The sequence below is a fragment of the Leucopleurus acutus genome, assembly GCF_964270905.1.
Source record: "Leucopleurus acutus genome assembly, chromosome: 3".
Taxonomy (NCBI): domain Eukaryota; kingdom Metazoa; phylum Chordata; class Mammalia; order Artiodactyla; family Delphinidae; genus Leucopleurus; species Leucopleurus acutus.
The window spans coordinates 45,605,995-45,633,340 of NC_139145.1; the positions used below are offsets into that span (position 1 = coordinate 45,605,995).

Sequence of the window (27,346 nt, forward strand, 5' to 3'; positions counted from 1 at the left end):
ACCCACCACCTATACTTAACAAATGTTAACTTTCAGCAATATTTGCTACTGATATTTTTTTTTAATTTCTTTATTGTTAATACAAATAAGGAAAAGAGCATGACACAAATGAACAGCTTAATGAATTACTAAGAGAGGAACTTTTTTAAGCCCCACCTGTGAAGTGAGAAGTATAACATTCCAGACTTAGTTGAATTGCCTTTCCCCGATTCTGTCCTCATCCCTTCTCTAGGAGTAACCACTCTTCTGAGACTGGTATGAATCCTTTCTGTTCAAGTTATTATTCTTCCACTACAGTACATATTTAACTACAGAAAACAAAAGCAACAAAATATTTCTTGGAGACAGCATACAGTTGGGTCTTGTTTTTTATCCAGTCTGATAGTCTCTGCCTTTTAATTGGAGTGTTTTAATGTACATATTAGTGCGACTGATTTAAATCTACCATGTTGCTATTTCATTTCTTCTTTTCCTGCTTTCTTTCAAATTAGTTAAATATTTTTTTATCTCCAGTACTGGCATGTCAGCTATAATCCTTTTTTTTTTAATGGTTACTTTAGGGTTTACGATGAGCATTTTTAACTTATCAGTTTACCTTCAGATAATATTGTACCACTTCTTGCATACATCATACTTCTTTCTTTCTTCCTGTCCCTTCCACTATTGCGGTCATATATTTCACATACTATATACATGTTATAACCCCACATTACAATATCAGAATTCTTGCTTTAAACAATTACCTTTCTTTAAGTTTTTAAACATTTTCTTATATTTGCCCATATATTTATTTCCAGCACTTTCCATTCTCTTATGTAGATCCAAGTTTCCAACTGCTGTCAATTCCTTCTTTCCCATGAAGAACTTCAACATTTTTTTTGTAGTGTGGTCCCACTGGTGACATATTCCATCAGCTTTTGTTTGTCTATAAAATTCTTTAATTTTGCCTCTATTTTAAAGGATCTTTCAGTGGGTGTAGACTTCTAGATTGGAAGGTTCTGTCATTTTGTGCTTCATAGATATCATTCCATTTTTTCTTGGCTTGCATTGTTGACTTGACTACTGCATTTATTCTTATCTTTGTTACACAGGAACTATGTCTTTTTTCTCTGACTGTTTTTAGGACTTTCTCCACCACTGATTTTCAGCCATTTCATATGATGGCTTTGGTGAGACTTTCTTTTAATCCTATTTTGGTGTGTTGTCTTCCTTTAGAGAATGCCGGACTCTGTTCTGGCAAGCCGTAAAGTTACCTGCAGATCAACTTGATCTTTTCCTGGCTGTTTTAAGCTTTCTTAGGGCAAGTTCAGAGAAATCCGTACTCTAGAATTAGTTTGCCCTCCTGCCTTCTGGTGTCTTTACTGAATGCCTTGTGTAAGTCAACAAATCAGAACTCAAATGTCTGGGTGGTCAAAACTTTTATGTCTCCACAACCTGAGTGAGCCCTGGGAATTATTCAGCTTATCGTTCCCTGATTATTCTTTGTACAGCCTTAAGGACTTTCCTACATATGCAGAGCTTTGTGTTCAAACCAGAGACTCAACAGGATCCCTAAGCACTGTTGTGGAGCTCTTTCTCTGGACAGCTTCTTCCTTCCTACTGTCCTGCCCCACAAATTCCAATGGCTTCGTCTCCCCTCAGCCCTGACTGCTGAAGCTCTGCTGGGATTCCTTCTGGGAAAATGGTTTTAGGCAGAAAGCCAGGGCCATGATTGGGCTCACATTTGTTTCGTTCTCTCCGGGATGACAGTCCTGTGCTGCCTGGTGTCCAGTGGCTGAAAACAGTTGCTTCATGCCTATTTTCTCCAATGTTTTAATTTTGCAACAGGAGGATACGTCTGGTCCTAGTTGTCACTCCATCATGGCTGGAAGTAGAGGTCTCAAATTATGTACTTCTTAAATATTGCTGTGTCTAAATCACCTTAGTCTAAAACACTTCTATTCCAGCTGCAACTTTATGTTGGCTGCAACTCAGAAGTTGTATGTCATTTGGAAAATAGTAGTTCAGTCAGTTAACACAGATCCTCCAAATGTTAACATATTTCACTATAAAATATCAAAAAAAAATCACATTGCTTACTTCATCAGAAAAGTCTTTAACTTTGGGGAAGCCGTCAAGCTCACAGTGGCAGGCACAAGTTTCCTAAAACTCTAATTTTCACCTGAAAGCTCAAATTTTATCATTGGCAACAGTACTGTTGGTCGTTTTCCATGAAATGACAGGCTTGCTTTGTTCATTTTTGAGAAAACATCTGCCAAATACTCAACACTAAATAACTATAGTTTGTTTGTTTGTCATTCTTTCAAGAAGTAATGAGATTCCATCTAAAAAAAAAGCAACTAGTTCAGCTTGCAATTCGTTCATACAGGTTTTTCATAGAACCATTGTACTTTGGAATTCAGCAAAGAATACAAAATGTTCTTCCCATTTTGTCACATAGAATATTAACAGGATGTGCAAGATTTACTGAAATTAATCATTTCTCCTTTTCAAGGAAATTTACCTTTTTTTTTAACGACAAGGGCCACTAACGATTCCTGCTCCAGATGCCAGCAGTTTACCCACCATTGCTTTCGCATAATCAGTACAAATGTCAACACACTGAGAAAAGGCAAATAACCTCTTGACATTATTGTGAAAATAGTCTTGACCTCATGAACCCCCTGAAAGAGCCTTTGGAACTCCTGGAATCCACAAACCACACTTTAAGAACTGCTGACATAGGTGAAGAATTGAGCACAGCACGCAGTTCTAACTTGCCCTGTAATGCAGGGATACAGTTTTTTTATGGGAAGTTGGAACAAGACAGACAACACAAAGGGAACGGCTTATCCTACCTTGCAGCCCCTCCTAAGGCCTCTTTCAGATTGGCTAATTACCTATTCTTGCCTCTAGGGAGGCTATTGCAATTGCCAAGGCCCGGCTGCGCCCAGAGGACCCGATCCTGAAAGACCTGTACCTCAGCTGGGGAGCCATCCTAGAAAAAGACGGCCATTATGCCTTAGCAGCCAAATGGTAAGTCTGAGGGAAACAGGAGTGCACCCAAACAAAGAAGAGCTTTGAAAGAGCTGGACAAGGATGGAAGAAAGAAGTTTAGAGGTGGGGGTGAAATAACTAGCAAATTAAAAAGCATATATGTATTAAAGCAGCTTCATAAGATTCATCAGGATCTACCTACTTGGTATTTATGTAAGTCACCATAACTTCAAGAAATCCAAGTCATGGACTTGGAAATCACTCCTTTCTTTAGGGATGTCTTGTATCGGTAAATATGGGAAATGGGAGGGAATGCCTCCTTTGCTTGGGTTCAACTCAGCAACTGCTGAAATTCCTTTATTTCCTTAACCTGTATAATGCTGCCTCTTCAGCTTCTGCTGCACTGGCCTCAGCCTTCACAGGGACAGCCACAGGTAATGACACACCTGGGACCCCAGGAAGGCACGCCAGGCAAAGTGGACAGAAAGAAATGATTCAACCCTCTGGGGAGCAGGTGTAGGCGATCTGTTTATGACACTCTGCTTGAGTTTTCTTTTGTATTTTAGCTATTTAGGAGCCACTTCAGCTTATGATGCAGCCAAAGTTTTGGCCAAAAAGGGGGATGTGACATCACTTAGAACGGCTGCAGAGTTGGCTTCCATCGTAGGAGAGAATGAGTTGTCTGCTACGCTGGCTCTCAGATGTGCTCAAGAACTGCTTCTGGCCAGGAACTGGGTGGGAGCCCAGGAAGCCCTGCAGCTCCACGAAAGTCTAAAGGTCAGTCTGTTACTGCCTCTCCTGCTTTTAAGAGGGATGAGCCCCAAACCCTTTTCTAGTCAAATTCCAAGTGAATTACCCAGTTGCACAAGCTGTACCAATTTGGTAAGTATCCTTAGAAGTGTCCAGCAAGCCCTGGCCATACTATCCCATTTAAGTACTGTGGCTTATCAGTTGCCCCATTCAGAGTAAAAGATAATGTGGTTACTGACAGTAATTCCCACTGCTTAGCAGTCGAATACCCTTCAGTCAGTTCAGCCCCTGTGTTTCTTCATTGATGTCATCAGCACAAAAATGAAGAGGAGGAGGGTCTGCTTTGAAGAAAATGGATTGGCTTTAACAGAAATCACGTTGCTCTACCTGTAGCAGCCCTCTTCAGCTGTTAGCAGTAATTCTGCCTATATGAAACAGAGACCTTCCCAAGCTTAAGTGAGAAAATATTATAGGGATATACAAGGAATCTCATGGCAACTGAAAACCCAGCAGAAGTAAGGATTTTTTTTAGACCTTTTCTCTGTGCTCTCTTCTCTTCCAGCTGATTCCCTCTGTTAAACCTACTTGGATACAGCCCCTAACCACTCCCCCAGCTCTCAGATCTACACAGCTTGTCTGCTCCAGCACCTTCTGCCTATGATGCTTTAACTTCTGTATGCTTTAATCTGAAGTTTGGGCAGAGAAAAGAACTAGATGAGTCCAGCCCATCTTTTCTCAAACTGGGCCACAAGTCTTAAGTGGCTGGCCTGCATGTGGCTTAAATTTCAGTGAGTAGGGCTATAGCTGGGGTGTCATATTACAAATATGGTTGCTAAAAAAAAAAGTAATAAATATGGTTGCTTGAGCCCCAAGAGCTGTGGGTAGGAATCCCCCAAAAGGCATTTGGAAAAACTGTCTGTTAGATCACCTCTTTTTCCCTCCCACAAGACTCACTGGGCTGGCAGCACAGAGGGGAAGGCTGCTGCAAATGCAAAGGGGAAGAATCTGAGAGACTGGGGAGAGCTCTACATAATGGAGCACTTCCCTGCATAACAGCTCCTCTCCTTTGTTATTGGGTTCCAGGGTCAGAGATTGGTGTTCTGCCTTCTTGAGCTACTGTCCAGGCACCTGGAGGAAAAGCAGCTTTCAGAGGGCAAAAGCTCCTCCTCTTCTTACAATGCGTGGCCCGCAGGCAGCGAGAGGCCCTTTGTGGAGAGGGTGACTGCAGTATGGAAAAGCGCCTTCAGCCTCGACTCCCCAGAGCAGTCCCAGGCAGCATTTCAGCAGCTGCAAGATATCAAGTACCCATCTGCTACAAGTAACACTCCCTCCAAACAGGTACCCCTTCTGCATGAGCTTTTGATATTAATCACTCAGTAGTCTGAGACTTCTCTAATCCATGTCTAGCATAATAAGGAAACATGTAGAATGCCAGTTTGTACTTCAGAAAAGATTAAGCCAGGCCCAGGAAACCTGGAAAGATCCCTTCAGATGAATTAGAGCCCTTTATCTTTAAAGTTAGTCTTCGATCCGAATTCCCTTCTAAGAGAAAAAGAAAAAAGTCTAAAAACAAAGAAAAGCACAGAAACTAATATAATAATAGGTACCCATCAATTAGAATTAATTAACAGATGTTCACATTTTGTCATTTTTGCTTCATGGAGTCTTTTGGTTTTGTTTTGTATACTCCTTTGCTTTCGGTAGAAGAATCAAGTTGAAGTCCCTCATGTTCCCTTCCCAGTGCCATTTCCCTGCCCTAGCTCACAAAAATTTCAGCCCCTGCATCAGACCACACGTGTTATTTTGTAGCTTCTTTATGTGATCATTGTTTATAAAATCTTAAACATACCTGTGCACGAAGATACCCAGCAACCCCATTGCTTAGATATTTCCCTAAAAGAAGTGAACCCAGGTGTCTACACAATCTTGTACAGAAATGTTCACAGCAGCTTAGTTCATAATAGCCAAATAGAAACAACACAAATGTCCATCAGCTGGTGAATGGGTATACAGACTGCAGTATATCCATATAGTGGAAAACTATACTATGCAACAATAAAAAGGAACAAATTACTAATGTATCAGTGAGTATCAGTGAATCTTGAAAGCATTATGGTAAGTCAAAGAATCAAGTCACAAAAGACTACATACTCTGCTGTTCCATTCATATGAATTATAGAAAAGCCAAAATTATACTGGCAAAAACTAGATCACTGGTTGCCAAGGGATGGGGAGAGGGGAGGTGAATACAAAGGGGCACAAAGAAGTATCTTACAATGAAAATGTTCTATGTCTTGATTTTGGTGGTAGTTATACCATATGTACGTGTGTATATATATATACATGTATACATATATATATGCACACACATATATGTATTTGTCAAAACTCATCATATTGCATACTTAAAATTGATAAATCTTAATTACACTCCAGATTTTTTTTAATTACAGCTTTTGGTTCAAGAAACTCACTTTTTGTTTTAATTTTTTAATTTTTTAAATTTTGTTTTAATTTTAATTTTTTGTTTTAATTTGCATTTAGCAAATGTCAAGGCATTTTCTTAGCATGAACAGACTTTAACACCAGACAGTGTATGTTGCTGTACAACTAAATATGAAAGTTTCCAGTGAGGAAGCAAAAATGGGTGGTGGAGATAGGGAGGACCTTTCTTAATTGTGGACTGTGTGTACTTCCCAAATGCAGTTAATAGGAACATTTCTGGTGTCATTCCCACTGCCTGATGTGAGAGGATGTTTAACTGAGTCTCTGGCTCCTCTCTCCAGCTCCTGCTTCACATTTGCCATGACCTGACCTTGGCAGTGCTAAGCCAGCAGGTGGCCTCCTGGGACGCAGCTGTGGAAGGACTGCTTCGGGCTGTGATCCGGAGCTACAACTCAGGAAACTTCACCATCATGCAGGAAGTGCACTCAGCCTTTCTTCCAGAGGGTAAAAGACCCCCAGCTCTGCTGGAGCACACCCACTAAAGGATGATATAACCACCGCCAGTGTTGTGGCACCAGGAGTACCTAGGTTATTGAAAGACAGACATGGGCCAGTGTGTCATATAGTAGGAAGTTTGAATTCTCTTACCCAACCTCCTTAAGAGGTAGCCAGAATGACTAAGCTGTTTTCCTTTACCTGGTCCTACCTACCTACCTCACTGCCTCCTATATACTTTCCTACACACAGCTCTAGAGAAATAGCAGTGTGCTCTCAAGTTATTAAAAATGGAGAAGACATTCCTTGAGCTGCACAATTAGTCACTAACCTAAAACACTGTGGTTTTTCAGAGACACAGTGGGATCTTACCCCAGAGCCTTCAGTGGGACAGATGAAATACTTTTTCTATCATGCTTTAAATGGCCTGTAGCAATGAGGACACTGCCTTAGGCCAAGAAATGTTTAGCTCTGGTTGGCTTCTGGTGGAAAGCATGTGGTCCCATGGATCACTGCTGTTCTGTTTCTTGGGATCTGATATGCCTCTTGGGTGACGGGAAACAACATGTGGGCAGGAAGCCAGATTTCTGACAGATAAAGAAATGAACAACCCTAAATCTTCTTCTTCTCTCCTAGGCTGTGACCACCTAAGAGACAAACTGGGTGACCATCAGTCCCCCACCACACCAGCTTTCAAAAGTTTGGAGGCCTTTTTTCTTTATGGACGTCTGTATGAATTCTGGTGGTCTCTCTCCGGGCCTTGCCCCGAATCCAGCGTCTGGGTAAGGGCTGCTCACAGAAGGACAACCTCTGTTGAGCAGAGCCAACAGCTTGACAATGTCAGCCCTGAAGAAACTGACCCCAAAGCTTCCCAGCCAGAGCCAAGCAGGACTCTAGAACTAGACGTGAGACTCACAGAAGAAGGTGAGCAAATGCTGAACGCTTGTAAGGAGCTCTTTTCAGAAGAGCACGCTGGTCTCCAAAATGCACAGAGAACCATTGCTGAAGTCCAAGAGACTTTGGCAGAAATGATCCGCCTACACCAGAAGAGTCAGCTTTGTAAATCCACAGCAAATGGCCCTGATAAGAATGAACCTGAACAGGAAGCAGAACAGTCCCTCTCTAGTCCCCAGAACCAGTGGTAAGTACTGATTCAATACAACATGGAACTAAAATACCCTGCTGGATTCTCACATAGTACTTGATGAGATTGATCGGGTCACTTGGAAGCACCACAATGCAGTCATTAAGGCACAGGCTTTGAAGTCAGATGTGGGGTTCCAGTCCTGGCCCTGTTCAGTGACCTCAGGCAGGAAGGAGTCTTTAATGTCTCTGAGCTTTAGTTCCCTCATCCATAAATGGAGTACCAACTCCATCCTTGCTTGTTTTGAGAATTAAACAGAATCACAAATATTGTTAATAACAACAGTACAATAAAATCCTACTTTTTGTGCAATAGATTCCTAAATCATCAATCATGTAAAATAGGGAGTTGCATTATTGCATCATTAATGAAAACCATTGATTTTCTTTCTTTTTTTCTTTTTTTTTCACCATACCATGCGGCTTATGGGATCTCAGTTCCCCAACCAGGGATTGAACCCGCACCCTCGTCAGTGAAAGCAGTATCCCAAAAAATACACAAAAAGGGTAGTGTACAGAATTACACACTAAACTGTAAAAAATCCCAAATGATCAGATTGCTGCAGCATCCTAATCATTTCCATTGAGAATAAGGGCCAGGTAGATATAGATGATTATTAATCACTTTAGAGCCCTTTTGCATTATCACAGGGCACTTGGCTATGGGCATGTGCAGTGATTAACAGTTACTGATTAGTTGTTATGCCGAGTGCCTTTTACCTTGATTATGTCCCCCCGCAGCACAGGGCCTAAAATATAGTAACTAGCACAGTCAATAAACTTACAGCTATTATTACTAAACTTTTAAAAATTAAAGTTACATCTGTTGCTCTAAAAATACTACAAGTGAAATCTTGAGTCAGAGTTTTGAGTTACTTCTCTAGTGAGCTACCACACTCTAGGCAGCGCTTTATGTTTGGTTTTAGTAACAAGAAAAACACAAAAAAGTTCTCTAACCCAGCGGCTCTTAACCTTTGGCTCAGAGGGCCCCTTTGAGAAGCTTAAGACACTCTTCCCAGAAAAATGTGCATCCACACACCCTGAGGGTAGGAACCCAGGCTCTGTCTAACCCATTCCCCAGAGAAGTCCAAGCCCTTTGCATTTGGCTGCGGACTGAATCCCCTGAAGGTCCTTAGTTTTCACTGGAGCTCTATGTCTAAGAAGTGGGGATTTGGAAAGTGGTGAGGAACAAGACTGCATTTTGAAAATTTTATATCACATCACGTTAAATTCCCTTCTCTTAGCCTTTGTATTTAAAGAGAAGAGATAAAGACCCAGGTGACAAAGTAATTTTATTTACAGGACAATAGACTTAAAAGTTAGGGGCAAGACGTATAATTTGTACTTTTTTTATTATTATTATCACTAGTAAAGAAGAAAAAAATGAACCAGTTTCTTTGCCTGAATTAACCAAAAGGATTACAGAGGCCAATGAGAGAATAGCTAAGTTTCCCGAGAGTATTAAGGTAAGATTTATATAGCAGTTCATTTGGTAAAACATTACTTTTTATATTATCAATTGACTACACCAAATTCTTTAATGTCATCTGAAATCTGTACACATTTGTATGTGCTTAAAAATTGAAGATCCAGTTGCCTTTGGTGAGCTAAAATGTTTTGTGGGAGTAGAATTATTGACACCACAAGCAATTTTATACCTTAGCCTTCAGAGAAATGTAACAAATTTTCTAATGACGAGGTAAAGTAAAATTACAGTTGGAACCATGTGTTTGATCGCTTACAAATGGATAGGTATGTTTGGATGTGGCCCTAGTAGTAACAGAAGCATCATGTTTTAAATTCATTTGAGTAGGGCTCTAGAAAAAGATTGTATCATTTGAGAGGGACATCTCAGTTTTGAGTATCATCTCTCCTTAGAGTAACCGATGAAGTCTTAGGAGAGAAATGGCTCAACCGTGCCAGAGAAGTGTCATGAGATAAGACTTGAGACACTCATGCCTCTGTGCAGGTGTCTGTGGCTTTTTTTTGGCAAATGCTTCCTTATTTATCCCCGTGTCATCTTTCAGACCTGGCCCTTCCCAGATGTGCTGGAGTGCTGCCTCATCCTGCTTCACATCGGGTCCCAACATTCTGGCTTCGTGACCCAGGAAATGCAGCAACAGGCTCAAGAGCTCCTTCAGAAATACGGCAGCACTAAAGTTTACAAACGACACTACCAGACCCTCTGCACGTGAACTTTCAAGGACCTCTAAGAAACTGTGCCAAATTCAAAACATCCAACACCTTTCACCTCTGCATTTACACCTCGCCAGACATTCACTTTGATCCCTGTATGTTTCTGCAGTGATCCAGATAATACAAATGAGAGTCAAGTTTCAATCTACTCTACACTTAAACACAATGAAATCTGACTTTGGACTCAATTGTGGTTTCCTACTGGAAGAAAGATCATGAAAAGCCAGCAGTAGTTACTCAGAACTAACACCTACAAAGTGATTGTTGATAATCTCTAAAGCCTTATGCAGGTTTCGTCCAAAGAGGAGAAACTATTTTAATCACCCAAAGTGTTACATTCTTAAACATAAGCTACCTTTATAAATGCTTTGCCTGATCATAAACATGTACCCTCTTGTTTGAGGGTAGAGATTATGTCTTCCCTTTACTATTTTACCCCTAGCACTCACTAAAGAGTGTCTGGTATCTAATAGGTACATAATGGAAACTTTCAACTGAATAAGTTGGGAAACAGAAAGAATGCTCATCAATAGCTTAGACTTAACTCTAAACTGAGGTCATTGATACCAGCACTGGCTGACAACTAAGGCTTGTGATTGGTAGTTGACCTTACTGCGTTAGCAGAACACAGGAATTCAAGAACATCTGGCAGTACAATAGCATCCCCGTCAGCCACGATTTCACTTTCCACAGTTTCAGTTACCCCCAGTCAATAGCAGTCCAAAAATATTAAATGGGGAATTCCAGAAATAGACAACTTATCAGTTTTAAACTGTGGCCATTCTGAGTAGCATGATGAAATCTCACGGCGGTCCCACTCCGTCCTACCCAGCACATGACTCATCCCTTTGTCCAGCATACCCATGCTGTATATACTACCTGCCCATTAGTATAGGAAAACCACAAAGCATACATTACAGGGCTCAGTACTACCCATGGTTTCAGGCCTCTACTGTGGGTCTTGAAACATAACCCCCGCAGATAAGGGGAGACTACTGTATATGGAGGGGCTGAATTACGCCCATAGTTTGTATTCTCTTGGTTACTCTTCAGGACCATCCCTTTCTGAGGATGACCACTAACACAGCCCTACATACACTCCTATATATACACAAGGCAAAGTTCTTTACAGTTCTGCTACACTTGTGCCCCTTTCTTTAGCACCACTTTAATAAACTGTTTCTTATCTCTCCCATGCAATGAGCACACCCCTACTCAACACTCAGTTCCTCAACCCTTCATCTCAACATTTCTCCTGACATGTCAGTAAGCCTGTTGTCAACTGTGGCAAAAATAAACACCTATTTTAAATCCAAATTTGTTAAGGATATATGTGGAGGGCTCACAGTCACCAGCATGCTAAAGCACCTTGGTTGAGAACCACTGACCTATGCTGCTTTACCACAAATCTTACGATAAATATATCTCTTCCAGTATGTGAACATCCCAGGCAAAATCCTAGATCTGCTCCTGTACCTGACTTCTTACAACCCCACATTTTTGGGCCAATAGACAGGATTGGAAACAAAGTCCTGAACCAAGTTTAGGATGTCAGACGTTCAATTTATCCAGAAGAAGTCCACTAATTAATAAGTGAATCTGCCGTATATAATGGAGTAGCACCAGGAAGTAGAATTAAAACTGATTTCCTAGTAAGGCCCAATAATCAGCGAGGCGTATGAAGTAAAGGGACAATTCCATTTACACAGCTGCTCGTTAAAAGCTTCCTACAAAGTGAGACATTCTGTAATGCAAGCCAACTTGTGGAAAATGAAGGCAAGAGATAGGGAACAGACAAGATGCTTCCATATCACTGACAGCGAACAACCGTCTTCTAAAGCCAGCAATTCAGAGCTTTGAAAGACCAAACCTTCATGCCAGTGGTTAAAAAGAAATCTTTATTTTACAAAATTAAAAACATAAATAATATTTACAAGCATCTTAAATACCAGCTTATAATACTTGACACTTTTGAATCATTTTAAATTGAGTTTTCCATAAGCTTTTAATATGCAAGACTATTCAACCACTTCAGTGAGTTACCAGTTTTCATTTCCACTATTCCAAAGGAGTTTTTGGTTTTTTGAAATTGTCCATACTGTAGTCATTCAAAAAAAAATACAGTGTACTTTTTAAATGACTAGTTTAAAAAAAAAAAAAAAAATCACAGTCCTGAGCTTCCTACCCCAGTTGTGGGATATTACTCCAAGAGAACCCTATAAACCAAATTCCTTACTGTCCTGTTTACATGTAACCACTATAACTTTTTAAAGACTCACATTGCTGGTACTCACCATAATCCATCTCCCTAACTTCTCCTCAGTTTGCTGAAAAGGAAAGGCAGGGAAAACAGAGAAGAGAGGCAGGAGAATACAGATGGCCATCTGAAATCACATTACTGAAAATGTAACAGACTTATGATCCAAAAACCTGCTCTTAGTAGTTTCCTTCGGGATCAAATCCAAGGTATTTTATGAAATGAAAACTTAAAATGATTTCAGATGATGCACATGTGACAGCAAATCTCAGTGGCGCAATGGAACACAGACTTAAAGAAAGTGCTTAACTTAATACCCATTCTGGAGTTCCTTGTGAATAAAGGGTAGACAGATTCAGTAGAATTTTGTTTTTAAGGGAAGTTTTCATCATCTGGTCTTCGTATTTCAGCACTGAGTAATTCATTTCCACGGAATAATACATAAAGACCAACAAAGTGTGAGGAAAGCAAATGTCCTCGAGAAGGGTCAAAATAAACGAAAAGGAAGGAAGGAAAGGAAAGGTTCAACATCTATAACCCACTTCACAAGACCACCACTTGGTTCCACTTTCCCTTGAAGTCCTCAGCTCAGCTGAGAATCACAGCAAGAAGTCTTCATCCTCAGAGATTAGCAACAAATTTAAAAGAAAAAGAATGACACAGGTAAGAGTTATATACATTTTACTAGGTTCTTTCTGACTTGTCCTGGATTTTAGAAGGTGTCAAATGAGCCATGGATGCTGGTGGCAGGAGGCAACTGGAGAAGAGAGGCTTAGGGATGAGGAACAGGGAAGACGTGTTTACAAATTCAGAGCAAACTCCCTTCCTCCGGATCTAAAAGACATCTTTTGTCTTCAGCAAAACAAAAGTCTTTCTGTCAACGCAGATGGTAGGTACAGTTTGCTCAAAAGAAGCGTCTTCTCTTGGGGAGGAAGATAAGTATACACAGTCAGCACGTTAAGCACCACTCTGGGACCAGGCCCACCCTGCAGAGCCTCGCCGCCATCACTGCTGCATGTTGTTGATGATTGCCAGGATGCTCATCTTCTCCTGGGCAGAGTCCACATCCTCATTCTGCTTCTGGGCCACTCCCGTGCCTAGGCCATAGAGCCGCCCACAGTACTTGGCATCATCAATACTGTCCTCAAAAAACAACTGCAGAATAGGACAGAGAACCCCTGGTGAGAATCATGCCAAGAGTCATGCCAAGAATCAGGCCAAGCCGCAATACTACTACATCAACACCTCCCAGCTCTCTTAAAGCCTTGAAAACCTAGCCAACTAGAAACTAACTTCATAAAGAAAGGCTCCAGACCTTTCCTACACAGTCTTTTCATGCTCCTTTCTCTCTACATAGGCGCCCCTTTCTGAATAGACTTCCACTTTCCATGAGTTTTTACTGCCAGGATCCCTGTGCTGCTGTAGCTATTTAATACAACTGCCTCTATCTCCTCCCTTCTCTTTAACAGGTAGTGCAATGATGAAGAGCTTGAGCTCTAGACTCAGACTGACTCACTGTGTGATCTTAGAAAAATCACTCCAACGCTCCTTAAGCCACGGTTTCCTATCCATAAAATGGGTAATATAATAATAGGTTGTTACGAGTGAGAAAATGGACAGGAAGCACATACACAGCAAGGTATCTCACCCTTTTGGGCACTACTAGGCAGGATAACTCTCTGCGGGGGATCGAGGAAGGTTGTCCAGTGTATTGTAGCACTGTAGGATGTTCAGCAGCATCCCTGGCTAGTAGCACACAACCCAGCTCCCACAGGTTATGACAGCCGAAAATGTCTCCAGACATTGCCAAAGGTACCTCAGAGGGCAAAATTGGGAGCATGACGCTGCCAGCTTTGTTCTTCTTCCTCAAGATCACTTCGGCTATTTGGAGTCTTTTGTGGTTCCATACAAATTTGAGGATTATTTTTTCTATTCCTGTGAAAAATGCCACTGGAATTTTGATCAGGATTACATTCAATCTGTAGGCTACTTTGGGTAGTATGGACATTTTGACAATATTAATTCTTCCAATCCATGAGCCCAGAATATCTTTCCATTTATTTGTGTCTTCTTCAATTTCTTTCATCAATGTCTTAGAGTTTTCAGTATACAGGTCTTTCACCTCCTTGATAAAATTTATTCCAAGGTTATTTTATTCTTTTTGATGCAATTGTAAATGGGATTGTTTCATAATTTCTCTTTCTGATAGTTCACTATTAGTGTATAGAAACCATATTTTTTATATTAACCTTTTATCCTGCAATTTTACTGGATTCGTTTATTAGCTCTAACAGTTTTTTGGTGGAGTCTTTAGGGTTTTCTATATATGTCATCTGCAAACAGTGACAGTTTTCCTCCTTTCTGATTTGGATGCCTTGTATTTCTTTTTCTTGCCTAACTGCTCCAGCTAGGACTTTCAATAACATGTTGAATAAAAGTGGAGAGCGTGGGCATCCTTGTCTTGTTCCTGACCTTAGAGAAAAAGCTTTCAGCTTTTCACCACTGAATATGATGTTAGCTGTGGGACATTTGATAATTAATAGAACTTAGCATAAAATAAGTGGGTGGGTTCACAAATGTGTTCCATATTTTAGAAATCAGAAGAAAAGCAAATAATTGCAAGGATGAGAGGTGCTAGGAACACCAAGTACACTTCTGAGTGACCTCCATTTCAGAATGCTTCTTTGCCTCCCAAAGCACATCTAATATACTGAACACATGAATAACAAACCAACCAAAAAAAAAAAAAAAAACCCACTGCTTTCAAGGTGATCACCAACTTCCAAGAGAAACTATAAATTTTCAACAAACCTCAGCCCAAAAAACCTTTGCCTTACCTCTTTCATCCTGAAGAATGCCATTCCCGTTAGCAGTGAGTCTGAGCCTGCCTGGTGCTGCCTTCCAATTCTCTGCAAATCCAACTGATCAGCAACTTCCTGAAGACCTCCCTGGAGATGTAAGGAAAACAAATATAATATTACAGACCCGACTTCTCTACTGGAGTCAACTATGTCTATTCTTGAGTTTACTTCTTGTGGTGACAGGAAGTAGGAACAGGCCATTTACTTAACAGGTCTTCCCCAGCAGTATCCCCTTTTTAGCCCTCCAAATGATACACTGTTATATTCCACTTTCACTCCTTTCATTCTTTTCTGTATCGTTAGTTTTGTCAGACCTCCGCCCCTGAAAGTCCTCACTGCTGTAAAACAAGGCTGGGGAAATAGTAAATGCCAATCCAATTCTAGATGGCAAACCTCTTATATCAACAATTTATTAGAGGAGGGAGTTCTTAAATTGTTTAGAGCTAAGAACCCCTCTGAGAGTCTGGTACACTGTAGACCTCATTCCTAGCAAATCATACATATACCTCATGTCTCCAACTGTTTCACTAGGTTCGTGGGCCCTAAGTGAAGAATGCCTGCCTTAGGGTGACAGTAGCAGAAGGCTCCCTTCATGCCCAGGTTAAAGACAGTTACCACACAAATCCCTCTGTCAATCAACTCTATATATACCCTGTCTAGCACCATGCTGGCACCTAGCAGGTACTAAAGGACACATGCTGAACAAACTGCAATAAAGCAAAATGACAAGTCTGCGTTTTTGTCTTGTTGTCATTACTACTATTAAGAAAAATATTGTGTACCTTAAGATTTTTGCAACTTTTCATCAGGTATTTCACATCATAAATGGATGGGAAGAAAAGGTTCAGAATGTGAAAGAATTCATGTTCCTCTTCTGGCAAACGAGAATCCGTAAGTAACTTAACCATGTAGCCAAAATCATAGCCACTACGAGGAGAGAATGAGGCAGTAAGGTGAAAGAGCAGGAGTTAACAGGCCCCAGCATTCAACTGCTTTATTTCTCAGAACTTACGATGCTACCTCATGTTAGGAACTTTCAGTTTTCCAAAGTAGTTTATCCTGTCCTCTGAACTTTCCACTAAATGACCACATAACAGATTAATATGGGAGATATATAAGAGAACCCAAGGGTTTATAAATGTGGGTTTTATTCATCAAAAATTCAAAAGTACTGAAAGGTATGGAGTCCCCTGGTGGGCTAGTGGTTAGGATTTGGCACTTTCACTGCTGTGGCCCACGCTGAATCCCTGTTTGGGGACTGAGATCCCACAAGCCAGGCGGGGCGACCAAAAGAAAAGAAAAGGTATTGAAAGGTAAAATAACTTCTCCTAAGGGGAATTTGGCTTTTGAGTACCAGGAAACTCCAGGCCAGCCATTTAAATGACAAGAAAAAGATGACCAAGTACTTCCATCCTTCCCACCCTCCATCTTTCCACTCGACATATGCCCACTGCAGCCACATGATACAGCCTAGTACTGTGTGAAAGAAACCAGTATGTGCTCCAAAGTGTTTTCTGAAAAACTGACATGTGAGCAACTGTTACCATTTCAACTTTATAACTGCTAGTGAGCAACAAAAGAGCGCCAAGAGGACTGCAAAAATAACATAAGAATTCAATTCTTGCTTCCAAAGGAAGAGAGAAACATTCTCTTGAGACTGACCTGTGAAATGAAAGCCATTTGACATTGTCACAGAGAACCACCCCTGATGTCATAAGCAGCTCTGCAAAGTGCAAAGTGTCAATCCCTTCCTCTTCATGCTTCTGAAACTGCAGTCCTGAGTTAGCAAGGAGATCTATGGAATCCTGGGAGTACATGTCCTCTCTAAAAAGAGAAGGCGTTTACTTCTTAGCTGCTGGTAAGGTAACAGAAGTAGGGGGCAACAATATTACCATCACCTTATAAATTATAGAATAAGTATTCTTTTTTTTTAATTAATTTTTTAATATTTTATTTATTTATTTTTGGCTATGTTGGGTCTTCACTGCTGCATGCAGGCTTTCTCTAGTTGTGGCGAATGGGGGATACTCTTCATCGTGGTGCGTGGGCTTCTTATTGCAGTGGCTTCTCGTTGTGGAGCACGGGTTCTAGGCACGGGGGCTTCAGTAGTTGCAGCAGGCGGGCTCTGCAGTTGTGGCTCGCAGGCTCTAGAGCACAGGCTCAGTAGTTGTGGCGCACGGGCTTAGTTGCTCCGCAGCATGTGGGATCTTCCTGCACCAGGGCTCAAACCCATGTCCCCTGCGTTGGCAGGTGGATTCTCAACCTCTGTGCCACCAGGGAAGTCCCTAGAGTAAGTATTCTTGAAATACTTTCATAATTTAAGAATAAATCAATTCATTCCTTCCAGTATTCTAGCAAACACACAAAGTAATCTTACCTGTGACAGAAAGAAAAATGGGATTTTTGCCCCACAAAATAAGTATCTTAATTATGAAAGATCCACATTTTCTCATTATTTAATGAAAAGCAGGACTTCCCTGGTGGTGCAGTGGCTAAGAATGTGATCTTTTGTGTCTGGCTTCTTTCACTTAGCATAATGTTTTCAAAACTCATCCATGTATAGCATATGTCAGTACTTTATCTCTCTGTACTGTGCAGTAACATTCCATGGCATGGATATACCACATATAGCCATTCCTCAGATTACAGACATTTGGACAGTTTCCAATTTGGGGCCTCTATGAATATGCTGCTATGAACACTCACATACAAGTTTTTACACGGATGTATGTCTTCATTTCTCTTGGGTGGAACTGCTGAGTCACACAGTAACTCTATTTTTAACCTTTTGAGAAACTGCCTGTTTTCCAAAGAGGTTGCATCATTTTATATTCCCAATAGCAATGTATGAGAGTTCTAATTTCTCCACACCCTCACCAACATTTGTTATTATGTCTTTTTGATCACAGCCACCTAGTGGGTATGAAGTAGTATCTCATGGTTTTGGTTTGCATTTCCCTAATGACTAATGGTGGTGACCATCTTTTCATAAGCTTACTAGCCATTTCTAAATCTTCTTTGGAGAAATGTCTATTCAGATCTTGTGCCCATTTTATTTATTTATTTATTTATTTATTTATGGCTGTGTTGGGTCTTCGTTGCTTCGCACGGGCTTTTCTCTGTTTGCAGCAAGCAGGGGCTACTCTTCGTAGCAGTGTGCAGGCTTCTCACTGCAGTGGCTTCTCGTTGCGGAGCACAGGCTCTAGGCAGGCGAGCTTCAGTAGTTGTGGCTTGCGGGCTCAGTAGCTGTGGCTCGCAGGCTCTAGGGCACAGGCTCAGTAGTTGTGGCGCACGGGCTTAGTTGCTCCATGGCACAGGAAATCTTCCCGGACCAGGGCTGAAGCCCGTGTTCCCTGCATCGGCAGGCAGATTCTTAACCACTGTGCCACCAGGGAAGTCCTTGTGCCCGTTTTTTTTTTTTTTTTTGCAGTATGTAGGCCTCTCACTGTTGTGGCCTCTCCCGTTGCGGAGCACAGGCTCCGGACGCGCAGGCTCAGCGGCCATGGCTCACGGGCCCAGCCGCTCCGCGGCACGTGGGATCCTCCCAGACCGGGGCCCGAACCCGCGTCCCCTGCATCGGCAGGTGGACTTTCAACCACTGCGCCACCAGGGAAGCCCCCTTGTGCCCATTTTTAATTAGGCTGTCTTTTTATTGTCGACTTGTAAGAGTTCTTTAAGAGGGACTTTACTCTTTGAGATTCTTTACTCCATCTTCTGCTTGACTACTCTCTCCAACCCCCTACTTGGGTTTGGTGAAAACAAAACTTAAAATTAATAAAATCAGTTAGAAATCAGTCTGTACAAATGTAGCAAATCTAAGAATAACATTGAGAAGTGTCTCAGACACTTACGTAAGGTTGAATTTGAAGTTGAACTGCCAAGTGTTGATTCCAGAAGGATATTCTCCCTTCTCATTCGTGAATGTAAGTCCCAGCTGGATAATTTTTAAAAGGTCAACATTGCACCGTAAAAGCTGATACTGGTAATCTATGGAACTACGAAATTCACCAATGGGTCGCACCACAACACCTGGAAATTCTGTGTCCTAGAAAAGGAAAAAATCTCTCATTGTAAGGTTTCACAAAACACTGAATGCTGAAAACCAAAAAAAAAAAAAAAACCACTGAATGCTGACTTGACCATTCATAAATAAAAATTTATAAAAGTTATGTGAGAAGCCCCAAGCTCAGGCACAAAAATTCACCTTAAAATACTGATTTCATTGATGTATACAGAAGGAGCACTAGAAACATGAAGCTTTACACAACAACTTGGAGATCCTAAGCAGGATGTGAATAGAAGTAGTTGACTAACTCTAGGTCTATTAAGAACATTCTAGGCTCGGGAGTTCCCTGGCGGTCCAATGGTTCGATCCCTGGTTGGGGAATTAAGATCCCACAAGCCACGCAGCACGCCCCCCACCCCGCCAAAAAAAAGAGAACATTCTAGGTTCATATACAGTTAATTAGGAACAGTCTAGGTTGAGAACAAAACACTATATAAATAAAAATGCAAGTACAGGAAACTGAAACAGCCATTCAACAAAAGTAATAAATAGCCACATTTGGCTTAAAGTAAAAAGCCTGGAACAAGATCAGAGAGAGTTCTGAATACCAGGCTAAAGACATAATTCTACACCCTCCACAGCAGGAGTTGCAAACTCCAGGCAGCTCACGTAACAGAGTAAAGTGTGCAGGGTATTAAAATGGTTATGAGTAATGGGGACTGGAGCAAACTAAAGGGTACATGCCACCCCTAAAAGAGGCTCTTGATATCACTATGATACGTGCCTCCCCCCAGCCACTCAGTGTCAGGCAGGAATGTAGACCCTATAATGCCAGATCTGTCCATCTCTTCCAGAGATACCAGAAATCTGGAATTTCAGTAAGGTCTCTTGATTTTTAAATGTTGGCAACTACTTTTTAAAAACTGCTTTAACGCTGCCAGTCAAATTCACCATACCTGTGGAGCAGATGTGCCCTATGCACTGAGACAACTTCTGCTTAAAGACTTGCAGACAAAAGTAACATCATAAACACTAGATACTAGAGGTTACATCCTCTTCAGACACACAGGCTACCTTGATGTTTCATAAAAGCAATATAACCTTCCATCATGTTTAATTTACCATGGCTTTAGTATAATCATTTCTTTCAAAAATCTCCCATTAAATATTCCCTAAGTCCATACCAGAAGGTGAGTCAAACAGAGTAGGGCTCTTTACCATGGCAATATAACTGTAACTGAGCACGATTTCTCGGATCTTCCTCATCTCTTCTTCTAGATTGCTGGCCCAGACTTCACAGATGACCTGGCTGTTCTCCACAAGTGCCGCAGGCATCCTGAAGAAACTTGAAGTCGCTTTCAGCTGACTATGTTAGAGGGGACTATGTCAATGGTTGATCTGATCTACATTCAAAAACACATTTTGAAATCACATTAATTTACATACTGGCATTAAGACATTCACAAAGATATCAAAACAGTATTTTACCATCACTTCATCAGCTTAAGCTAAAACATTAGGACTATTATATTTATTCTCCATTTTATATGAGGGAACCTGCCTTTGTCAAAACAGACACAAACACACACACACACACACACACACACACTCACTCACTCACTCACTCTCCCTCCCTCAGTTCTTTAACCGGAAGAAAATAAAATTACTTAAGAAACATGAAGAAACTTTTGCCCAAGCTACCCTTTAGGACAGAAATGAAACCATTGCCCTAAACCAGTTTTTGAGCCCTCTCCAGACTACCTAAAGACTAAAATAGTCCCCTGTTGACACAAATATGCCCTTACCATGACTTTCACATTACTTTGCACAGGGACCAAATCATGGAAACATTTCGAAAGGAATCACTTTAGCCAGTTTAAATGTACTGGGATCTCCAAAAGCCTGAAAGAATGTGGACCTGAACTCTCACACTGAAGTCCTAACACCATACGATGAATATGGACATGGGACTTGCCCCTCCACTCCCCCAAAAAAGGAAATTCTTTTTCCCGACAATCCACAAGTCAAATACAACTAGAGGCAAATAGATCATGAAGTGAGAGATGTAAGTTGTAAAAACCAATCCCAAGTTGAACAACCACAATGAAAATCAGAATTTATTAATGTCTACTTTTCAACATACAATATTATAAAGAAACTAAGTATCAATTCAACAATAAAAATAGAGAAGACAGCAGGTATAAATAATTCAACCAGAAGCAGAATGATTTACAGTGTATATTCTGGGAGGAAACTGGGGAGGCAACAGTATTCTACACGATAAAACTCAACATGGTTCAGCCTCAGAGTAATGCTGTTATTATAGCAATGATACGCTCAGTTATAAAAAGACGAAACGGAGCTTATCATAAGTGGATTTCCTTAAAACGCAAGCCCACGCACAGATCCTCAACACAATGTAAGAGTGGGCTCCAGCGCATATATTTAAGGAACAATTCCTAGAAAGAGTAAAACGAACCTTTGCTTTCTACTTTCAAGATAAGCAGATACAACAATAAGAATCTGGATCAAAACAAAATTGCCATTCTCAAGTGGCATCATTTCTCTGAGACACTTCTGAGAAAACAATCTATTGGTTTGTCACCAACCCTTGAAGATTCCATTTATTCAAGTTACTCCACGTTTTTACAGATGCTTCTCTGAAATTATAGTAGACTTACTGTAATTACTCTGAAACTTAAGTAGACTGTGGTAGCTTCCTAACAAATATGGGTGAACACTTCTTAAAGGCAGAATCCATTTCTTCTCATTTTTGTTCTATACACAATGGGCATGAATGAAAGGCATGCAGATGAAGAAATCAAGAACATCAGAAAATGGCAGAAGTTCAGACTGAGTGTGTAGTAAATTCCCCTATCGGACCATAATTAAGAAAATGTTGGGGGAATTCCCTGGCTGCCCAGTGGTTAGAACTCAGCTCTCTCACTGCAGGGGGCCACAGGTTCAATCCCTGGTCGAGGAACTAAGATCCCACAAGCCACGCAGCAAGGCCAAAAAGACAAAAAAGAAAATGTTGGGGCTCAGAACTTTAGATTCTAAACCATGCTTAAGGTTTTCCCCTGCAAAAGGGCATAAAACCATTTCTATGCCCATTAATGTTAAATCAGTACCACTTCGCTTCCTTATTTCCCTAACTGAAACAATGCACTCCCTTTTTGGTGTCACTTTAAACACAACCATAAACTACTTTAGGGGAAGTGGGTATCACTAATTGAAACACCTCCATAAAAGCAAAAGCAACTAAAGGGACTCAAGCAAAAAATGTCTCTGGCCTCCAAGCAACAAAGAGCAGACTTAAAAAGAGGGCAATTAGATATTTACATTCAACCCTTAGAACAAGGCTCCCCAGCTAAGAAGCTCTTAAGGTTTTATCAGAAGAACTCAGGAAACAATATGAAGAGGCTCCCTCTCGTCAAATAAAATACGATATGAACATCATTATGGATAATTACTACGATGCATCACTTTTCAGATAGAGAGATTTAAATCCAGGAGTTCATAATGAACTAAGAAAATAAATTTACTTGGCCACCATTGGAGAATGCTAATGAATGGACTTATTTTTAAAAATACATATCTTGTCTTTCCTATATAAACTGTAACCCCAAGTAACCAAATAGTTGAAGGAAAGTTTCTCTTTATAAAAGTTGCATAAATAAAAATAAATAGGGAATGACAGACTATCACCGTTTAGTAACCCCTAATGAACTTAGAGATCTGGGCAATAATCATAATGGCATTTATACGGTATTTCCAGAAAAGGCAACTCTATAAAGGCAGAAAAGACTACATGGTGGGATGGGACTGAGAGTTATATAAATGGGAATGAGGTATCTCACCTCATGAGGTGACCAGAAATGTTCCCAAACTCCATTAAAATGATTATTGCACAACTCAGTAAATTTACTAAAAATCACTGAGTTTTACATGAAAATGGGTGAGTTTTATAGTATGTAAACTATATCTCAATAAAGTTGTTAAAATAATCACTAGGGCTGTAATCATCACAAAAAGAGACCACCAGGTATTAGTGCCTCAAAACAACACATCACCACTATGAAACAGTCTTGACCAAAAAAAAATCTAACTTGAATCTGACCAAGCCTCTAGATTTAACTACCAATGTACAGAAAATACAGACAGAGAAACATATTAAATGACACCAGAGAAATGCAATCAGCAAAATCCAGAAACTTCTATACAAAACTAGAGAACCCAGCTTCTTCAACAAATAAATTACAAGAAATAAAAGACTCTCAGGAGACCTATCAGTCAATCAAAACATACAGACCTAAATTAAACCCTGCTCTAAACAAGTGATAGGAAAAAAAAATTATAACATTTTTGAGACAAGCAGAAGTCTGAACAGTGCCTGATTTGGGTATTTTGTTTCAGGGTTTTGTTTATTTTGCTTTTTTTTTCTTTCTGGTGTTATACTGTGGTTATGGTTTTTTTTAAAAAAAGAGTCTTACCTTTTAGAGATAATGAAAAAGAGTTATAAGTGATACAATATGAAATGTGGGGTTTACTTCAAAATAACAGTGAAGAAAACTCTCAATAACTTTGTACAGTACTATCTTTCTCTACATTTTACAGATAAGAAAACTGAAATGCAGAGACAATTTTAAAAGGTAGTGTCCATGGCTTCCATTTCCAAGAAAATTCTTTTTTACAATATAGGGGTTGGGGATTAAGAGGTACAAACCATTATGTAAAAAATAAGCTACAAGGATATACTGTGCAACACAGGGAATATAGCCAATATTTTATAGTAACTGTAAATGGAGTATAACGTTTAAAAATTGTGAATCACTATGTTGTACATCTGTAACTTATATATAACACTGTACATCAACTATAATTTAAATTTTTTTTGGATTATTTTTAAAAGCTAACCATTGTATACATATCTGACAAACAAGGAAGTCAAAACCAGACCAGTGGCAAAACATTTAAGATATTCTTCCACCAAACCCTTACCTAGGAAAACTTGCAAGCCCCAAATGTAGTGCCACACAAACAATGAAAAGGAATCACATTGCACACATTTAACTTAGCATAAATTACTGGATATGCTAGCCAAAAAAGAAATAATAATAAAATAATACTAGCAATTCTGCCTGCCACTTTCCACTCAGTGAGCACATGCTCCAGTATGAGCCTAAAATGGGGATCACAAACATACCATTCCCCTTGGTTATTAGTCTTCCTCCTTCTAAGCCTCTCAGAGCCAGCACTGCACAGTGCACCTCACAGTGCAGAATGACTCTATGCCATTCACTTATGTTTATTTGTGCAACATGGCCCCTAAAGGTAAACCTAATTACTGTACCTGGGTTACAACCAAAGAAATAGTAACAAGTTTCAAAACAGAAGGAAAAATGACTGTGCTGGATTTACTGAGAAACACTATGGCCACCTCCAACTCCACGCCTTCCTAAGGAATTGTTAAGGATAATTTTGGTTGCATGCACTGCTTGCCTTGCAGGCTGACTTGAAAACTTGACTGCCACATGAGCTACTCTACATGAAAGCAAAATACAAGCCCTGATACCTGCTGTTTCCCAGTACTACACCGTATAAGAAGGTCACCCAGGAGTTACTGAGGTCTCTGCCCTGCGCTCATCTGTAGAACAAACTGTGCAGTTCGCCCCCCAATGATCTACAGTGTAAACTTCTCCAAAACAAAGCTGCTTACTAACCCAGGAAAGCTCTGAAGAGCAAGTAAATGATAAAGGCAACCGAAAGCTTTCTCTGCAAGCAATCCAGAGTGCCAGACCTTGCTGGAGAAAAGCATGTTTTGGTTTTTCTGATTGTGTTTTGTTTAAGGCTAAGAGTGCAAGGAAACAATAAACATCACTTCCCCATTCTAGACGACCGGACAAAGGCTTTGCCGCGCATGGGTAAGATGGAAAAGGAAGTAGCAGCACTTCAGAAGAAATGGCAGCCGCTCGCAAGAGGGTTCTTTCTATCCACGGCCGCGGGGCCCGCAGTCCTCCATCCCCGCCAAACACAGTATCCCAAGACACCACCCTCGACCGAACCGCAGTTCAACCAGATCTTCAAACCACCCATGGGGCCCAGGCCTGTGAGCTGGCTCCTCCAGAGCCAAGAGCTCGGGTTAATAAAGCCACCGAATAGCAAGGAAAAGTTGCGGGGACGCAAGAACCAAGAAGGAGAAAGCCCGCAAGGTTCCAAAGTCAGGTCCTCTGACTCACACCGTCTCTCGTCATCCTTCTCTTCCTGCTCAGGATCACTCTCCCTCTTCAAAACACCCTCATCCCTCTCCTCCTCCTAACTCTTTTTTTTTTTTGTAAAACGAAGGTTTTTAAATTGCATGCCTTAAGGACAGAGAGACCTAAGTTCGAAGCCAGGACACGGACGAGCTGTGTGGCTTTGCATAAGTTACTTAACCTCTCTCGTGCCTCAGTTTTCCCTTCTTGTAAAATGGGTCGTCTAATGGTGGTGCACACCTCGGAGGACTGCTGTAGGGGGTAACAGAATGAAGCATTTAAGGTGCTGGCACATATCACTAGAATATTAATATCGTGTGGTAGTGGTGGTTATCATGACTACTATTCGACGGACCTCTTTCTCTTTTCACACACCCTGTCCCTCTCGCACGCTCCCACTCCCCTTCCTCCCGCAGGCCCCCGATGGCCTCCCACACTCTCTCATCTCACGCTCCTCTCTGATAAGCGGGAGCCCGCTTACCCTGACCGGCAGGGCCCGCGAAGCGCGGGCAGACAGGCTGGCGGACAGACTACCCGGGAGCTGCGTGACCCGGTGCTCTCCGCCCGCTGCCCCGGATCGGCTACTGGAACCGAGCGGCTCAGTGAGATGAGCGCCCTCATGCCCAGAGCGACCTTACGCACGGCCCTCCAAACAACCTGGCCGCACCGCTCTACCCACCCGATCCTCCCGACTCGCCTGCTCCCTTCGCGTCGCTCCAGGCGGGCGCGCGCCTGACGCTGCCTGCCCCTCCCCTTCTGCGCGCCCCGGCGACTCCGTGCGTGTTCGCCCAACCTGTGAGCTCGCGGGAGCGGCGCGCAGGCACAAAACCAAGAGGGCGCCGCGAAAACGGCGGGGCGGGGCGACCTCAGACGACGCAAGTGAAATACGGCCCCCTACGGCCTTCGCTGGGTTAGTTTCGCTGGTTCAATTCACCAGGATCACTGCTCCTCCATTTCGGTTCTACTTCTGTGCGCTCAGAGGGGGCGTAGTCTAGAACTAGCCCCACCCCGTGGTGGGCGTCGCCTATCTGAGCCCGAGGAGAGGGCGTGGCCCGTCTGACCAAATCCTCCAAATTGCAACCTCCCCGTCTACCTTCTTTGAAGGGCCATTAAAATCGGCGGAAGCTGAGTTGGGAGGAGGTTCGCTGGGGGAGATCCTGACCGCTTCCTTCTGTACTAATGCGGCCCCCTGGACCTTCACTTACAAAACCTCTACCATACGGCTTCCTTTCTGGCAAACATTGGGTTGGGGGTGGGGCAGCACCCCGAAACCGAGTCTGGGTGACGTCAGCCAAGGCCCGCCTCCCCGCTCCGAGCCTCGGGGAGCTGAGCGAGCAGTGTTACCATAGCAACCGGCCCGCTAGGGTCAGCTCGAGTTACAAAGAAGATGCAGCCTAGGTTGGGGAGACGCAGGGCGAGCGCTGGCGCCCTCCCGCTTCCCGAGAGGGTCTGAGACCCGGCGGACGCTAAGCGAGCTCGCCAGATCTTCATTGCGAGACCAGTGGGGTCCAGGCCTATATTAGGAGGTTCCTTCAAAGCTCCCACCCGCCCTCCTATTCTCTGTGAATCCTGTTTGGAAAGAGAACTCTTCGCCAACGCCTGTCCTTAGCAGCGTTTGTTCTCCAGTGGTGGGAGAGAAGACAAAGCACTGACCTCCCGCACACAGCTATCAGTTCCGGGCCGCCCTCCTAGTCAGTCGCGCAAGACCTCCACCCTGTCCCTAAGAGAAGGTGCGGACTCCCCAGAGCATGGCTGTGGTCATACTCCTTGATGCCTTCCCTCGAAAGGGGCTGTTAAGTGGATAGCAAATTCACCCCCAAGTCCCTGCACCTTCCTACTTTTAACCATTTCCCCCTAAAGAGGCTCTGCAAAATCCTACCTCCGTTTCCGAGACCGGAGGCAGGGCAAGTCTTCAGCGGCAAATTCCAACCTGGATTCCCAAAAGCTAGTCTCCAGGGACGTG

The 27,346-nt window shown here is 41.9% G+C and overlaps 2 protein-coding genes across 6 annotated transcripts in view; one reads left to right on the forward strand and one right to left on the reverse strand.

Moving 5' to 3' along the window:
* The window catches only part of GEMIN5 (gem nuclear organelle associated protein 5), a 42,033-nt gene extending 30,210 nt beyond the window's left edge, over positions 1–11,823 (forward strand). For both annotated transcript variants that reach the window (XM_082836747.1, XM_082836748.1), the window contains exons 22-28: positions 2,896–3,015; positions 3,543–3,753; positions 4,810–5,064; positions 6,513–6,675; positions 7,303–7,807; positions 9,179–9,275; positions 9,837–11,823. In XM_082836747.1, coding sequence (XP_082692873.1) covers positions 2,896–3,015; positions 3,543–3,753; positions 4,810–5,064; positions 6,513–6,675; positions 7,303–7,807; positions 9,179–9,275; positions 9,837–10,004 — 1,519 coding nt within the window. In that variant the 3' untranslated portion in view covers positions 10,005–11,823. The remainder of the gene's footprint in view (positions 1–2,895; positions 3,016–3,542; positions 3,754–4,809; positions 5,065–6,512; positions 6,676–7,302; positions 7,808–9,178; positions 9,276–9,836) is intronic.
* Positions 122–27,346, reverse strand: CNOT8 (CCR4-NOT transcription complex subunit 8). 4 transcript variants are annotated; one of them, XM_082836751.1, is made up of 7 exons: positions 25,865–25,955; positions 20,348–20,532; positions 18,975–19,168; positions 16,786–16,947; positions 15,906–16,050; positions 15,100–15,210; positions 122–308 (listed from the first exon to the last, which is right to left on the reverse strand). In XM_082836751.1, the coding sequence occupies exons 2-7, from the start codon at positions 20,462–20,464 to the stop codon at positions 273–275; spliced, it is 765 nt and encodes a 254-aa protein (XP_082692877.1). In that variant the 5' UTR covers positions 20,465–20,532; positions 25,865–25,955; the 3' UTR covers positions 122–272. The 4 variants fall into 4 exon arrangements, with proteins under 4 accessions (XP_082692877.1, XP_082692876.1, XP_082692875.1 ...); XM_082836750.1 differs by lacking the exons at positions 122–308; positions 25,865–25,955 and adding exons at positions 11,892–13,417; positions 27,263–27,346; XM_082836749.1 differs by lacking the exon at positions 122–308 and adding an exon at positions 11,892–13,417.